Source organism: Saccopteryx leptura, chromosome 5, assembly GCF_036850995.1.
Source record: "Saccopteryx leptura isolate mSacLep1 chromosome 5, mSacLep1_pri_phased_curated, whole genome shotgun sequence".
NCBI lineage: Eukaryota > Metazoa > Chordata > Mammalia > Chiroptera > Emballonuridae > Saccopteryx > Saccopteryx leptura.
The window spans coordinates 200657380-200674079 of record NC_089507.1 but is presented as its reverse complement, the minus strand read 5'-3'; the positions used below and the strand labels follow the sequence as shown (position 1 = coordinate 200674079).

The following is a 16700-nucleotide window of genomic DNA, read 5'->3' as shown; positions in this document are numbered from 1 at the left end:
TCTCATAACTGCACGCTTTTCTTGCTACTGCTTAACCGTGGCGTTCTCAGCATGCCCTTGCTGACAGCATCCGTTGACATTTTCTTCCAATGGAGAGAGGAGGGACAGGCAGAGATGTGGGCCACGGACAGTGTACGCTGGTGAATTATTCTGTCGCTAAGCCTGGGGTCAGGTACATCCGAGGCTTAACAGACATTTACCTGATGCAGGTCTCAAAAGCTGTATTCATTAGAACAATATAGACAGTTTTACAACAAATGTCAACTTAGGAAACGGGATTCCCTAACAGAAACGTAAGCTCCCCAGGGAAAGGTCTCTTTGGTTACATACGCGATGCCGAGGAGAGCAACCTGGCTTCGCTTCCCATTTGGAAAAATCAAACACGATGCCTTTCTAAGCTCTGACAGTAATAACTGCCGTGATCATTTACAGAGAATTTAAAATGTGCAGGGCATTCTGCCAAGACCTTTATAAATTACAACGCTGATGATGGCAATGACAACGATGCATAGAACCACAGACCCCTCTGCAAGGATATTCACGAAATCAGTGACACGGGGGCCTCAGGAAGGAGAGGTAGCTGCCTGGGTACGGGGTGGGAGTCAGGCCTTGCCCGGTACGGCTCTTGCACCTTTGAAATTCTGCACCATGTGAATGCATTTCCTCCCCCAAAATTAATTTATAAAAGGAACCAGAGATGTCTGCACTTAGTACTGGACCAATTGTTTTATACACAGTCTCGTCTCCTACAGAAACCCTGTAAGATCAGAAACATTCTGTCCAATTTGCCACAAGGGAAACTGAGGGTCCAGGAGGTCAGATGACCCTTGTTCACAGTCAGATCACCAGGATGGTGAGAGTGACTGAGGCTGAAGGTCAGGCAGATCCCAGGGCCAGCTAAACAGAAGTCTGATCATCACATCAGCACTTGGGACCTAACCCCCCCAGAGATGCTGGGGTCCCAGAGCCGCAGTGCAAGCTACACAGGCATCTCGGGTTCTCTTCTCAGCCTTCTGCCTGCACCCCAGGGCGTGCTGGGGACTGTCAGCAGTCCCCCGCTGTCCACCACGGCCCCAGGGAGGCTGTCCCGAACCACAAGCCGGCTATTGCTCAGCATCTGGGCAGGGCCTGCTGGCTGCTGCGGCCAAACCCGGGGAGAGAACAAAGCCAGGTGGGCGAGGAGACACCCGTGGAGGCATGGGCCTGAGCTACCTGACAAGGGGAAATTGTGGCTTGATGCTCGACCAGACTGGATTTCCTAAACTTCTCCGAATGCTTAAGCAACAATAAAAGCCCTTAGGAGCAACCTGGAAGATTATCTCGGGATCATTAAAGATGTCTATTTCTTCTTTGTAGCCTGACTAGTTCAGAGGGCATGCTTTGCAGCTGAACCACTGAGGTTCAGTTCATGGCCCATCCGCTTCCTGTGTGACCTTAGGCAAGTTACTTAACCTCTCTGTGTCTCCAAGTACTGCCTAGAAATGACGGTAGCATTATATCCATCTCTGCATAGACAGACAGCACTTGAAACAATTCCCAGTCTTCCTCAGATCTCAGTAAATGCTAGCCTCCCCGTGCTGTCACGAGGATAACCTGAGTCAGACTCGATGGTGCCAGGAGGGCAGGGGCCGGGTTCCACGCTCGTGAGGGCACGAGCACGAGGAAGGGACCGGAAGGACACACGCCAAAGCAGAAACAGGTTTCCTATCCCTACTTTCCTGCCTGTTATAAACACTGCATGCACATTAAAACAAGAGAAAATAAAATGAATAATTGAATAAAAATTCAGGGAGCACAGATACACACATATATACGTATGTACACATACATACACATATGTGTGTATACATGTGTATACACATATACACGCATAGCGTCAAGATACACACATAGGCCCTGGCCGGTTGGCTCAGCGGTAGAGTGTCGGCCTGGTGTGCAGGGGACCCGGGTTTGATTCCCGGCCAGGGCACATAGGAGAAGCGCCCATTTGCTTCTCCACCCCCCCCCCCTTCCTCTCTGTCTCTCTTTTCCCCTCCTGCAGCCAAGGCTCCATTGGAGCAAAGATGGCCCGGGCTCTGGAGATGGCTCCTTGGCCTCTGCCCCAGGCGCTAGAGTGGCTCTGGTCGTGGCAGAGCGATGCCCCGGATGGGCAGAACATCGCCCCCTGGTGGGCAGAGCATCGCCCCTGGTGGGCGTGCCGGGTGGATCCCGGTCGGGCGCATGCGGGAGTCTGTCTGACTGTCTCTCCCCGTTTCCAGCTTCAGAAAAATACAAAAAAAAAAAAAAGATACACATATATACGTATATTTTTATATAAAAAATCGGTAATTTGCGTATGGATGTCTGCACACATATACACACACATGCACCCATACACACTCTTCTAGCCCACGCCAGAAGGTGCAGAATCCGCCACTCCTAAGCAGTGGGCTGGAGGGCCAGAGAGAACAGTAGGAATAGTTTGGCCAAGGAGCCAAACTATTTAAAGACAACAGAAATGTCTTTAAATTCAGTCCTCATATATGGGCCGAATGACCTTGAGCAAGTCCTTTGACCTGGCACAGAGCACGTGTAAAAGTTATGGGCACTAATGTCATTCTTATCATCAGTATCTACCACATTTTTTTGCTTCATAAGACGCACCTGACCATAAGACTCACCTAGGGTTTTCAGGAGGAAAATAAGAAAAAAAATATTCTGAACAAATGGTGTGTTAAAATATTTAATAAAATACTGTATTTTTTTGCTCCATAAGATACACAGCATTTTCCCCTCCACTTTTGGGAGGGAAAAAGTGCGTCTTATGGAGCGAATATATGGTAACTCCCAACCATCCCAACTTCAGGATCACAGCATGAAATCAAAACTTCTACCTGAAAACAAATGCTCCCTGTTGTCTCCTAACAGGACGGGACAGAAGAAAATTAGCAAGAAGAAACAATAACGAAAAGCACACACTGAGCACTTTCTGTGTGCCAGGCCCCGCTCTATGCACTTTACCTTGTCAATTATTTCCTCTCTGCAAAGACCCTAGGAGGCTCTGTGTAAGCCTGAGTCTCAGTTTTCTTATCTGTAAATGGGGTTAATAACAGCACTGTTACCTTCTGCAGCTGACACACAGGGAAAGTTTGGTCAGGGTCAGCCTCTTTGCCACTAGTGACCACATGCTCCTTGGGGAAGGCACTCAATGCCTCTGAGCCTCAGTTTCCCCATTCACAAAGCAAGGATGGCATGCCTGCCTGAGCTACTCCACATGACGTGCTGGTCACATAGTAAGTGTTCAATAAACAGGTGTGATGGGGGCAGAGTCTGCCCACGATCTCCCAGGGGGCTCAGGACAAGCAGCTTTGATCGCCCCCCCCCCCCCAGACTGTCTCCCAAGTCCAGAGACTGGCTCTGCTGCTCTTGCAGAAAGAACAGGGCCCCTGCTAGAAACCGTCAACTCCCTGTTTCCCTACCCATCCCTCCTTGGGGTCCAGGTAACAATCTTGTTGTCAATGGAGCTGACATCTTCTGAGGCAGTTATAAGTCTCATTCAAGAGACCAAATCAGAAAATGCTGACAGTTCAATAAACAGGTCTTGCCGCTACACACACACCTGTTAAACCCACAGGGCACCTGGAAGAGGGCAGAGCCAGCTGGGCGGGAACCCTGCCTCCTGCATACCCGTCTTGGCCTGCAGGCAGTCAGAGCGGGATGGCTCGGAGCTTCAGGAGGAGTCCCAGGTGGGCGTCAGGCCCCTCTCTCCTGTGGCATGCTGGAGCTAACAGGTGCCTGACATCCACCTCCAGCAGACACCTCCTTTCTCATAGGACCAGAGAAAAATCTTTGGTCCCTCAATGGAGAAAATAGAGGTGAGTGAGGGACCGAAATGTCTGACGCTGGGTCCCGTGCACAAAGCACACTGCCAGCCGGGCACTGCCCAAAGCTGCTGCAGAGAAGCCTTGCCTAAGCCCCGGCCCAGCTCACCCCACTGCCAAGGCCCCGCGGGAGTGCTCCACAGGCACCTGGACTTCACGATACTCTGTGCTGGGACTCAACACTGAGCCTCCTGGGACTGGGTTCTGGTTGCATAAACAGGTGAGTGGAAAGATGAGAACAGAAAAACTAAAAGTCAAGGTCAGGGTTCCACTGCTTACTAGCTGCCTGACCGTAAGCAAGTGATGCTAGCTTCCGCCCGGCTTCTTCACCCATCTGCACAATGGAAGTCGGAGCCCCAGCTCACCGGGCGATTGTAGGGGTGAGCTAGGATCAATAGACCAAACAGAGTGCTTTCCATGTCTCTCCTAGATTAGTCTCAGATTTGCTTTACTCGACCAAAAGAAGCCTGAACAGGCACCAGGATCTAATCTGGGGCTAACAGAGCTCAAAAGATCCCCAAGCCATGTCAATCACTATATTTCTGAAAAAAAAAAAAAAAAGAAAGAAAGAAAAAGAAAAATGGATCAAATGCCTGCTTTGTGTCAAAGATCATGCTGGGCACTTCTGTTTAAAATCCTAATGACTCTAGATAAAATCAATCTAAAAATGGAGATCTTTCTCACTTTGTAATTGAAGAAACTGCAGCCAAACCAGCCACCCAGAGTCCCAAAGCTAATGCACACAAGAACTGCCTCATTCTACACAACCTACTCTTTCTACATCCAAGAAAAGCAGCACAGTCCGACGGCTCAGGGCAGACCTCCCACGTCCAAAGCAATGCTACCACTCACCAGCTGGGTGGCTTCAGGCAAGTTGCTTAACCTCTCTGTGTCCCTTGTCTATAAAAGGAGGGTGGTAATTCTACCACCTACACTCCCTGGCATCACTGCCATGATTAACTAGGTCACTCAAAGGCAGGTTTCACAGTAAGTGCTCAGTTAGTGTAGCTTCCATCAGGACACCACAGTGCCCAGCCCACAGGAGGGACCCTCCTCTGTATGTTCCCACTGGTTGCCAGACATATTGCAGACCTCAGCCTTCATCTCTCCTTTTGGAACAATGGTTTCTCCAAGATTCTGGAAGCTTTGTTTTCTGCCTACATCTGGGGCCAATGCTTTAGGATGCTCACTCATGACAATGTATCTTCTAACGTGAACTGAGAGCACCTCTTGCTTACCGTTGGCGTGTCTTTGGTATGAAGATGGTACCGGACCTCATCTCCCCATGACTCTGCCTGCACTACCCCCTCTCCCACCACGGACATCATCTCCTCTCTTCTCTGCCTGGCTCATCCTGGGAGGCCAAGGTCACACACCAGGGGACACATCTGGCCCCCAGATGCACTTGGTTTGGACTGTACTCTTTTAAAAGTTTTCTAAATTAACTGCCAGTGTTATCATCAAACGGCTGGTCCAGATGAGGAGAGGGTGCCGAGGATGGCCCAGCATCCCCACCCGCCCGAGCTCCATCATTAAATGGGAAGGCTGGGTCAAGCTGCCCCTAGAAGATGTGCACCTTCTGAAAATAGCAGAGGTCTCAGTGGGGACGGGCAGGGTCACTCAGCCCTGGGGTCTCCAGCCTCCCGAAGACTACAGCCACACCATGTCTCTTGCTCAGCTCTCAAAGAGTCCAGTTAGCCCGACTTTCAAAATATACCCCAAATCCATTCATTTCTAATGTCCTCCACCCCAAACCCTGCGACAGTCACCATCCGCTCTGGCCTGGACCTCCTGCAACAGCAACTGACCCCTCCCCCTGCTCCTGCCCCGGGCCCCTCACAGTCCATTCTCATCAGCATGGCGGCCAGAGGGATCCTGCTGAAACCTAAGCCAGACCCCAACCCTCTTGACTCCCACCTCACTGAGAGCAAAGGACCTCAAATGGTGTCCAAGGCCTGGTTCCGCCCATCCCCTTTCCTCTGGGCCTCTGTCCAGTCACCCTGCTGTCCCCCACACAAGTCTCCTTTGTGTTTCTAGACCACACCCGGGGTTGACCCTTTATCCACACAACCAACAGCACTCTTCCCCAGATCCCTGAACCTTCTACCTCTCCATCTCCTCCTCTGCTCAAATGCCACCTTCTCAGGAAGGCCTCCCTGACCACTCCCAAATCCCTGTCCCCTGCTGGTTCTCCCCAGAGTACTTATCACCTCCCCACATTCTATTTTAAGTTTCCTATTTAGGAGATTTACTGTTTATCGCCCCTATCTCCCCGCAGCCAGAACGTCAGTCCCACGGGGCGGGGGGGGGGGGGGGGGGGAGCAGGAACGTCTGTCTGTTTTGTCCACGGCCGTACTCCCAGCACCTGGAACGGTGCCCAGCCTAGAGAAGGTGCTCGAGAAACGCTCACACCATCGAATGAATGAATGAAGGAACCCCTAGTGATCTCAGAATATGCACCCCCCCTCCCCCACAGGAGAGCCACGAATCTCTGTTCCACCTTGCTCTCCTCGTCCTGCCCAGAAGGTCTGATGGCACTTTCTGGAGAAACCAGCGCAGCAGCCCTGATCAAGACAGATCAGCATCAGCAAGATCCGCTTCCTGTTTCACGTCTTAGAAACAGGCAGGGACCTCACCAAGCACCACGTTTTCTCAGTCAGATAAAAGCCAATGTGCTCAGCCAAGTGCCAGAGGAGGACGGCTCACCGTCAGGGTTCCAGCTTCGCCTGGTGAGGCGAAAACCCCTCCCGGCTCCCTTCTTCCCTCAGACATAATTTAAAGTGAGTTGCAAATAGTCCGAGAGCTGAAATCCAACAGGAGGAAAAACGCTGCCCCGTAATCCTTTTTACAAGTTGAAAGCTTGGAGACTTGACCGCCCTCCTCTGGACTAGGGGTGGGGGCGCGGTAACCCGAACAGGTGCGCCCCTGGGCCCCCCAATTCACCACCCTGCAAAGCTTGTTATTCTTACCCGGGATGAAGCAGAGATCGGGTTTCTGCATCTGTAAGGAATTTCTCCTAAAGGAACGACCCATGTTTTTTCCATATGTCTGAACAGCTGTTTGAAAAAAATCTACAGCATTGTTTTTGGAGGGTGCCCTATGGTTAAATATTTTCATATTCTGATCATTTTCTAACTAAAAGGAAGGCTTTCCGATCATTTTTTCCATTGAAAACATGTCCCAGGGAGTGGTAAAAATAACATTTTTTGGAAGTCCCAGCACAAGAATAGCTAAGGAATATAACCAGGTGTCCCGTCCTGGGAATTTCTATACAGGAACATTGGTTAAAGGGTCTGGAAGCCGGCAGGGGAAGGATTAAAATGACAATGGCATTATAAAGGCCACTTTCAACTGGGGTATTATTAGATCCCAGAAGCTAAAGAGCTATGGAAACGCTTAAAGCCCAAGCTTGCAAAGCCGCCTGTGAATGGACATCTTGTCCGCCACGGGACCACCGCGTCCTGCCCTGAAATAGAATGAGGAAGTGACAGCTGGGTTCTGCCAGAGGCATGTGGCTCTTTCGAGGTGAATCAAGTGGTTCCCTTTCTGGTCTGATCCTGACAGGTCAAACTCAGGCCAAAGAGTTAAGATTCCCTGGCTCCTTGGAAAGAGCCATAAATTTGTCCTATTTCGATGGGATTCAGAGCTTTATAGGAGAGAAGGCCTGGTCCTGGCTGCTAACAGTGCTCCCTCCCTGACCGGACAATTCTTAGGAATCATATAAATACAGCCTAGTTTTTGTCTCCCTCTCTATTTGATAAACCATGGCGTAGCACAGTCATTATTTATCCCCAGAGGACATGAACTTCAGGATATTTGCCTTGAGCCAAATATAACCCAAAGGTTATAACCCAAAGGTAGCCAAAACTGCAACATCAGAAATTTCACATAAAAATTCAGAATCTTAGCTCCTCTTGGAAAAAAATACCCTGTAAAAGTTGGCAACATTGGACCCACATTCATTCCCACAGGCACAACCAATGGGGGCTGAAGAGTGGCTGCCTTCTTGAGATGAGGCACACACTGTGCTGCGCCCTACTCCCCACCACCCCCTATTGCTCCCTGACATCCGCCCAGTGCAATCGTTTCCTTTCATTGCCTGGCCCCCAAGAGCTTGTCAGTTTGTGATTCTGTTTCTCCAACCTCTTCTTTGGTTCTGTCCTCAGTTCATTGCTTCTGGAGAGACGCAAGTTACTACAGAGGGTGTGAGGTACAAATCCATACAAGCAGATGTGCACCAAAGCTTGCTAGTGATGGCGCACGTGGTCCACAGGCCAGAGAGTTAGAAAGTCAGGATATTGCTTCTGAGCTCCAGGCTCACACATCTAACTGCCCACTTGACATCTTTGCTTGAATGTCTCATGAGCCCTTCCTTCTTCCTACACCCCAAATTGAACTTGTAATCTTCCCCTAAGAAACGACTTCTTTCCCAAGTCTTCCCACATGGTATATGGCACCACCTTCTACCCACATGCTCCTTCCCCTCCCACATCTAAGCCCGCAGCAAGCCCTGAAGCTCCTCCCACTACCACCGCCTCATCCTCACCGCCTCGATCTCTCACCTGCCACTGCCACGGCCTATTGAATTATCTCCTTGCTTCCTCCCTTAGTCCCCCTAACCCACTCTAGAGAGAAGACTGAGTGATCCTAAAAATATTAAATCAAAATCACCTTCCTCCCCTACTCAAAACTCACCGTTCCCTTCCCTGTTCACTGAAATAAAACCCTAGCTCCCCACGTTGGCATCTTAGTCTTGCATGTCCTGTCCCTGACAACTGATTATCCTCCATGCCAAACTCAAGTGACAATGGTCCTCCTTCAGTTCTTCAGACATACCAAGTTCTTCCCTGCCTCAGGACCTTTGCACATGCTGGGCTATGTATACAAAAAACTCTCTTACCACCACCAAAAGAGACATCAAGATGGAGAAAGGAAGGGCATCATTCTTCTCTCTGCTGGCTCTATCACCTGCTCCAGGTCCTAGTTGGTAAGTCACTTTCCTCAGCAAGACCCTCCCTCTAAAGCAGGCCTTCCAAGTACCCTATCGTGGCATGGTGTTACCTCCAAGTTGCGAATCCAACAGATGCGCTCCTAGTCAGCCATCATGTCTTACCTAAGAGTCCACATGCCGTTACAGATTGCCCTAGTCTGGCCTCACTGACCCACCTACACCTCAGCAATGGTCACGTCATACTATCCTGGTCTACTTTGCACCTCTGCTGTTCCTGAGCTCCATCAGGGCAGGGACTGTGCCCATGTCACCGATCGTTACACTATCAGCACCTAGCACAGTGCCTGGCACACAGCAGGACCTCAACAAAATACTCGCCAAATGAATGAGTCATGAGGTCTGAAAAGCATTTACAGTTTGGAACAAATTTTCTTCCAAAACCAAGTGACATTCAGGACAGAAAAAAAAAAAAAAAAACAAAAAAAAACAAAAAAAAAACTCCACCTGAACATGTCATATGCTTAAGATTTTAAATTTTATATTTAAAGGAAGAGAATGAAATGGTCTTGTACTCATTTCATTTTCCTATAAAGGGAGCACAAAACCGCGAGGCATACAAAAAAAAAGATTAAATTTTATGGTGTGGCAAATAAAAAAGAGGAGGGTGGGGACCAATAATTGAGGGGGAAAGGAGCCTTGGTGCGGTATAAAAATAGAAACAGATGGCAAGATAAAGAGAGAGACAGAGATCAAGAGAGAAGCCAGCAGCAGCCTCTAGGCCAGGTACAAAACAGGGCTTCGCTGCTCTTCTGGGAACAAAAGGGCACCCTCCAGATTTCAAAAGGGGGTTTTGCACCTACCCCCTTTTAAAGGTTCAGAGCACCTGTCTTCTTAAGGTCCCCCCCTCCTTTTCTTTGTTTTTCAAAGAAGGTTTTTAAAAAACTGACTAGCTCTGATAAAAATCAGGGGTTAGCACATTTTATTTTGAAGAGCACACAAACCATTCAAATTCTTTTTTAAAAAGATTACTCCACTCTGTGTGTCTTTTGAGGAGATGGCTACAAATTTTTAAGTCATATGTTGAGTTTTCAAAATTACGAGCAAGAATAAGAACGGATCCTGGGAGCTGCTGGAAGGAGTCACGTGAAGTTCAAGTGCCACAGAGCGGGTGTCCTTTGAACAGCCGTTCTCTTCTCTGGAACTTTCCATGGCCCCAGCCCTGATGAATGAGTGAGCAGAGCTTAGCACCGTACATGGTCTGAACTCACTGGCCAAGCTAACTGGATCGGTGGGTGGTACCTTTCCCAACCAGGGCCCATTAGAATCTCCTTGGGAATCAGGGTTTGGGCTTCAATGAGCTGGTGAGGGGCTGGAATTAGGACAAGCCTATAACATTCATAGGCTGGCGGTGTGGGTAATTTCTCACCAGGCTTTTTCTGCTTGGTGAGAGTGAGAAGGCAGGAAAAGCTGGTCTGCAGAGACACAGAAGATCTGAAAAGTGGTGTGGCAGGTAGAGCCAGACACCCGGGTTCAAATCCAACATCCACCACTCAATAACTGTGACCTCGAATGAGTTCCTTGACGTCTCCTTGACCTAACTGTGACCTGTGCCACAGGGCTCCTTTGAAGATTAAATAAGTTGACACATACAGCACTTGAAACAGGTCCTGACAAGCAAAAGATGATCGCTACATGTTAACTATTATCATCATCTTGCTAAACGGTAAGTCCTGTCTGAGAATCTAGAACCATGCCTGGTATCTAATAGTGTTCAACAAATGTCTGTTGAGTGATCAGAGAACGAAGAAGCCCTAAGAGGCAGAACCTCCTAACTCTTCTTATCTCAGCTACTACCCCAAAGCACCAATCTGAGGGGGAGTCTTATCAAAGTCTAAATCAGCTCATGTTTCTTTCCTAATTTTCATATCTCAGGATAAAGGCCAAACTCTTCCCCATGGCTTATCCAGGCCCTGCCTGCTCTGGCCCCTTTCTGCCTCTCACCAGTCTCCCTTTGGCCACTCACACTCCAGTTACCTTGGCCTCCTTAAGGTCCTCTGTCGTGGTTCCTTCTTCTTCCTTCTGCCCCCAGGCATTTGCACATGCTGTTCCCCTATGCGCCCGCAGCTCTAGCTTCTTCCTCAGGGAAATCTTAACAGATGTTCTTCCCATCTACACTGACTCCTCCACCCAGAGCCCCATGCCCTTTTCCTTCATGCCACTTGCTACAATTTGTAATTTTATCATTTGTGTGATTAGGCAATGACTCCCTCTAGAACATGAGCTCCATGATGAAAGAGATCATAACTTCTGTTTTATTCTTCACTGTATTTCAGTATCAAGTACAATATATAACAAAAAGTAGGTGCCCAACAACTGAGCAAAGAAGAAAGATGTGGACAGTGACTTCCCAGGTCTGGGTTTTTCTTGAGTTGAAAGCTACCGGCCTGGTTTTATGTAATACCCCAGTAGCTTCCTCATACAGCCCGTTTTTCTAATCTGCTTTGAATGAGTTCCTTTCTTACTACCAAAGCCTTTGACTCCAATACATAAACTAACCCTTTGAGTAGTACGAACGTTCAGGTACATCCTCGTGCCTCCTGACCAGCCAGAGTATGATCGATTTATTTTAAAAATGTGTAAGGCAACATTTAAAAAAGGCAAATGTATGTTCTTCTTGTTTCCATAAATTGGTTATGAAACAAACATGATTTTAAGTTAATAGAACTGGAACTAATTTCTTTTTTTTTTAAAAAAAAGAACTCAGTCCTGGGGGTCAGCAAGCATGAAAAAACTCACTACTCAAAGGGCTAATACCCTCCTCCAAGCCAAGAGGTTCCCATCCTAAAACAGATAGGCCTTTAGAGGAAGATAACAGAATCCAGAGTCTCTACATGTCTAGTATGGATTATCACAATGTCAGAATACAGTCAACAATGACTAGACATGCAAAGAAAGAGGAAAATGTGACTCATAGTCAAGGAAAAGGAACAAGGAATAGAAACGGATCCCAAGATGGCTGTAATGTCAGATTTAGAAAAAGTAATTGCCAGGATTTAAAAGTTCCTAATATTACCACAAAAATTCTTAACTAGGTGTACACAGCCAAAGTGCCTATTAAGATTTGGGGGTTTAGGGGTTTTTGTTGTTTGTTTTCTGAACTTCACTCATGTCATATAGCTTCTAATTAAGCAGTTTCAGGGGATACTCAAGATCTGTATAGTTAACAACTACTTTAGAGAGTTCTGATGTATAGTGCATCAGATTTTTACCATAAAATTATTACCATTATAATACATATACTTTAAGGCAAATACAAAAAAAAACAAAAAACGTTAAATTAATTTAAATGCATTGAAGATCTGTTGAGTTGGTTGGTGGGCACTGGTCAGCAGTTGCTAGTTAACCAGACTATATAATTAAGAATATTTCAACTCTAATTATTTTGGAGAAAAAGGAACACTTCTTTTCTTATTTTGAGGGAAAAAAAAATCTGAGATTGAATTAAAAGCCACCGACATAAAAGATAACTATTAAGAAAAAAGCAGGAGGAAATGCTTATGGCATAATGTAGAGTGAAAAAAATCGGAGTACAAACTACTACAACATCAAGTATGTAAATGGACACAGTTATAGATATTGCCATGTTGGTGAATAGAAAAAGGGCAACAGGAAATACGTCAAAACGTTAATAATAGTTATTTTAGGCGGTTTGATTATGTGTAGTTTTAATTTGTTCCTACTTTCCTATATTTGACAAGAGTCTATTGATTTTCCTCTATAGACTTTCCTCTGAATATAAACACCATATGAGGGCTTCAGAAACCTTCTGTCAATACACAAACATCTGCAGAACTCGCAGTTTCTCAGTCAGAAAGAGAAGAGAAGTAGCTTGAGCATGGATATTATTTCCATCCTTTCGAGCCACTTCTATCAAAAATCTTTCTCCTCAGGCTCCTTCATGGCTGGATTCGCTTCCGATACTCATTCGATCTCAAAATTTCCCATCCCTCAGGGGAGTAAGAGGCTGAGTCACATGCTTCGACCTCACAGGCAACAGGCAGTGGCAGAGCAGAAGTAAATCACCTAGTGACAAGTGAGGAACACAACCTAAAAAGAATCTAAGTCCATACCTGAACCACAGGGTGACCACCAGTTGGAGCTTTGACGGCCCCTCGGCTGCCTTCTGTCTCATAGTGGGCCCGGTGGTGTGGCTTGGGCTGCACCTCGATCCGCAGCTCATAGGAGCCTGACTGGTGGGAGAGTGGCCACTCAAGTGGAGGGAGGGATGCAGTCACTGGGATACTGAAGGAGGAAACAGAATCAGTCATATGCGCAATACATCAGAATCAGTCAATCTGTACAATAAATATAAATGGCCCCTTTTCTGAAAAGCATTGTCCAGTGGGCATAGAAATAAAAGGCAGGCTGTTGAGGAGGTACATATTTCTCAGACCTGAGAAGCAGGGTTCTTCACAAGGTGGAGATCTTTTTCTTTGCTTTGTCATCCACCTTAATGAAGCCAGTGTGAATCAGCTTTCAATTCATGAGGCTAACTTCATTGCACGTTAGTTCTAGCATGTTTCTAATTGCTATGCCTTCTTTTTCTCTGAGAATTTTAGAGTGTCCTCTTCCACCTCTGAAATAAAACCCTCAGCGAGGATGTTTTCCTTTTCCAGGGGAGTGTGGAAGAAGGAACACTAGAGTGAAGAGCAGGGGCCCCACCTGTGTCACCGACCTGCCATCTGACTTTAGGCAAGTAACTTCACCTTCTTATCCTCAGCTTCCTCTAACCACATAACAAATGGCTCAGGGCTAGGCATCTGAGAGTTTGGTTCAGCTCTTGTTTCTATGCATGATGATCTCAATTAAAAGTAAATTTCAGAGAGCAGACACTTCCGTTCTTCCGTTCACAGTTATTATGTATCATGTCAAATGTAGAACATCCAACCACAGAGAGGTATCTGGTTTTGGATGAGCCAGCCAAACCACTCACACTGTGTCACACACTGATATTAAATGAAGAGTCAAGGTCAAGAGCATGACTGGAGTTACACACCCAAGTTTAAGCCCCAGCACCCCCTCTAACTACCTGTATAACTTGGAGCAAATGCTTCTACTTCCCTAGGCCTTCATTTCCTCAACTCTGAAATGCAGATACTGAGTTTATATAAAGAGCTTTGCACAATAAGTGCTCCAAAATTATTAGCTATAATTTTTTCCTGTACATATTGTATATTTCAAATAAACAGTTATTTCCTATAGATGATCAGTCAGTTACAATATTATATATACATGCCTTTATGTCTGAGGTTGTAAGATCTTTGAAAGCATGTTATTAAGTTTCATTTTATCACAGAATCTCAATGCTATTTAGCATATACAACAGGCACTTGATATATGGTTAGAATTATGTCATTTAAGAGTTGACTGAGGTCTTGACGATCTCTCTAGACCATTCATTCTTTCAAAGCCTCAGAGAACCCAAAGACATTTCCTCAAGATCACAGAACGAGACACAGCCAAGGCTCCAACTTATGTCTCCTGACTCCCAGTCCAATGCGCCATCCACATCTCTATATTGCCTCTTTACCTTACTATTTACTTACATAGTTCCAAGAAATTGCCTCATTTACGGAATGAACAATGCCTGACATTTGCTAGGTTCTCGGTGAATATTCAGTGGGTGGGTGGCGGTGCCTGGATAGGTGGATGAATGAATGAGCAGTTTTGTTTCAAAGAACCCCTGTATGTTCAAAGTAGCTTTGAAGTTGCAAATGCATGGATTTCTGTCACTATGTTCTGATTTTTTACATATGGCAGAAATCATTAATCTAATCAGGCTATGCTTTCCCGCTAAGCCCAGACTGCTAGAAGCTGACATCAACTTGACTTAGTTAAGCATTTGCAACAAAACTAATTCCATCCCTTCTCTAGCCAAGCGCTATCAAGGGGAGAATGGGAGAGGATGGTACCCCATAAACTGCAGCAGTGTCACAGTCCTACCTGAATTTACAATCCGATTAAAATGATATCTTTACTAGGTAAGCAAATCTCCATTCCTTCCTTCCCACCACACTGCCTCCTGATGCCCCTCCACCGTCAAGCTTTAGTGTGCCCAACGTGCCTTTATTTCTACCTTAGCTACATGCCAACATGCCTCCAAGCTTCCACCTACAGCCAACGTGCCACAAGGTGCCGTGCGGGTGTTGCAGATGGTGAGGGCTTACTCTCACCATCTATGGAAGTTAAAAAAATTTTCAGTTTGCAAAATAAGGCTCATAAAAATAAAATCACTTCAACTCTGGGTCTTTTGAAGTATCAAAAAACTTAGTGAGTTGAAGATTCAGTGGGATACCCTAGGTTTCAAATTCTAATTCTGTTTGTTCTGGAATAAGTCTGACAACTAAAATAAAATATTAAGAATCAGACCACGGGGGCCAGTCTGAAATTCTGCATTTGAATTCCAGCCCTCTGCTGTGTTGTCCACACACCTTGAGATAGATATTATCCTATTATCATGAGACTTCACGAACGCCCCCATCCCCTCAATCTTATCGAAAATTCTTGTGAATTTCTCATTGGTTGGTGCAGATTGACACTCGGTTGGGAATAAAGGATTCTAACACATCAGAACCTCTGAGATCAAACCACAGAATGGAGAAGAAAGGATTTCATAAACATAAACAATAAAGTCTCAGATAAATGCATCACAACCATAGTTTATATTAATGTTCCTCCCTCTTCCCAATCATTAGATAAGTCATGTTTTTGGAGACTGATCTGTAACAGAAAGAACGAGGAGTCAGGAATCCTCGACTCTTAATTTCCAACTTGGTCATTAACTAGCTGTGTGATCATGGGCATGTCACTTCACCTCTCTGAGCCTGTTTCTCAACCTATGCCAGGGGTGGGTCTTGATCAGCATTTCCTAGGGTGACTCTGTGAACCTTTAGTCACAGAACTCATAACTCTGTGGCCAAATCATTGCCCGTCTGTCCACAGCTGGGACTGCCCCCTGCACAAAGGCATTTTCGAACTCTGTTAAACCCAGAAACTCCTTTCCTTAAGGAACACTGATTGGCCTACTATAGCAGGGTTCTCAGACCCTGCTTTGGAAGAAATGTCAGACTAGAAACTTTGGATGGTACATTTGGTCTGGTGTGGGGTTAAGTCTGGCCCAGTGGACAGGGTCCTTGGCTACTCTCAACCCCACATCAATCAAAACACTCTATCAACTGTTATCTATTTTTGTATTCAACATTTTATTTCAAAAAAAGGGGGGGAGGATTCCAGTTGCTAAAATCAAACAACACTTTGAAAACCACTGGGAGAATTTTAATAGCATAATAGCTTCAGGTTCTTCATCAAACTCAACAGATAGAATAATATCTGCTCCTACCACTGTGTGCCTCATTTTTCCTATCACCAAAATAAAAATAATACCAAACCAAGTTTATGTGAGAATTAAATAATACATATAAGGTACTTAGAATTATGGCTGGCATAAGAATCCTTAAATATTGGTGATTATTTTTCTCACTATCAGGACTCTGAAGCTATCAGGAGCTCAATCTCCTAGCTCAAGGCTTGTCAGTGAGGAAGCAACCGAAGTGCTTCCTCTAGAAGAAGATTCTCTTGTGACAATAACAGCTACACCATTTTGAGCTCTTACTTTGTGCAGGTTCTATGCCAAGAGTTTTATATTATTTCACCTAATCCCTGAGAAAAAAAAACAACAAACACACCATGAGATAAGTACTACTATTATCCTCATCTCAAAGGGGAATGAACCAAGATCCAGAAAGAAGGTTCTGATTGATTAGGGATGTCTGCTTCCTGGGTATGGCCTCAAAAAGGTGTTCAATAAAATGAGAGTCTGATCGATTAGC

The 16700-nt window shown here is 46.0% G+C and overlaps 1 protein-coding gene across 2 annotated transcripts in view; it reads right to left on the bottom strand.

The window, feature by feature from the left end:
- Window positions 1-16700, bottom strand: part of NFATC2 (nuclear factor of activated T cells 2) — a 144254-nt gene that overhangs the window by 104113 nt on the left and 23441 nt on the right. For both annotated transcript variants that reach the window (XM_066387485.1, XM_066387484.1), the window contains exon 3: window positions 12942-13113. In XM_066387485.1, the coding sequence (XP_066243582.1) occupies window positions 12942-13113 (172 nt within the window). The remainder of the gene's footprint in view (window positions 1-12941; window positions 13114-16700) is intronic.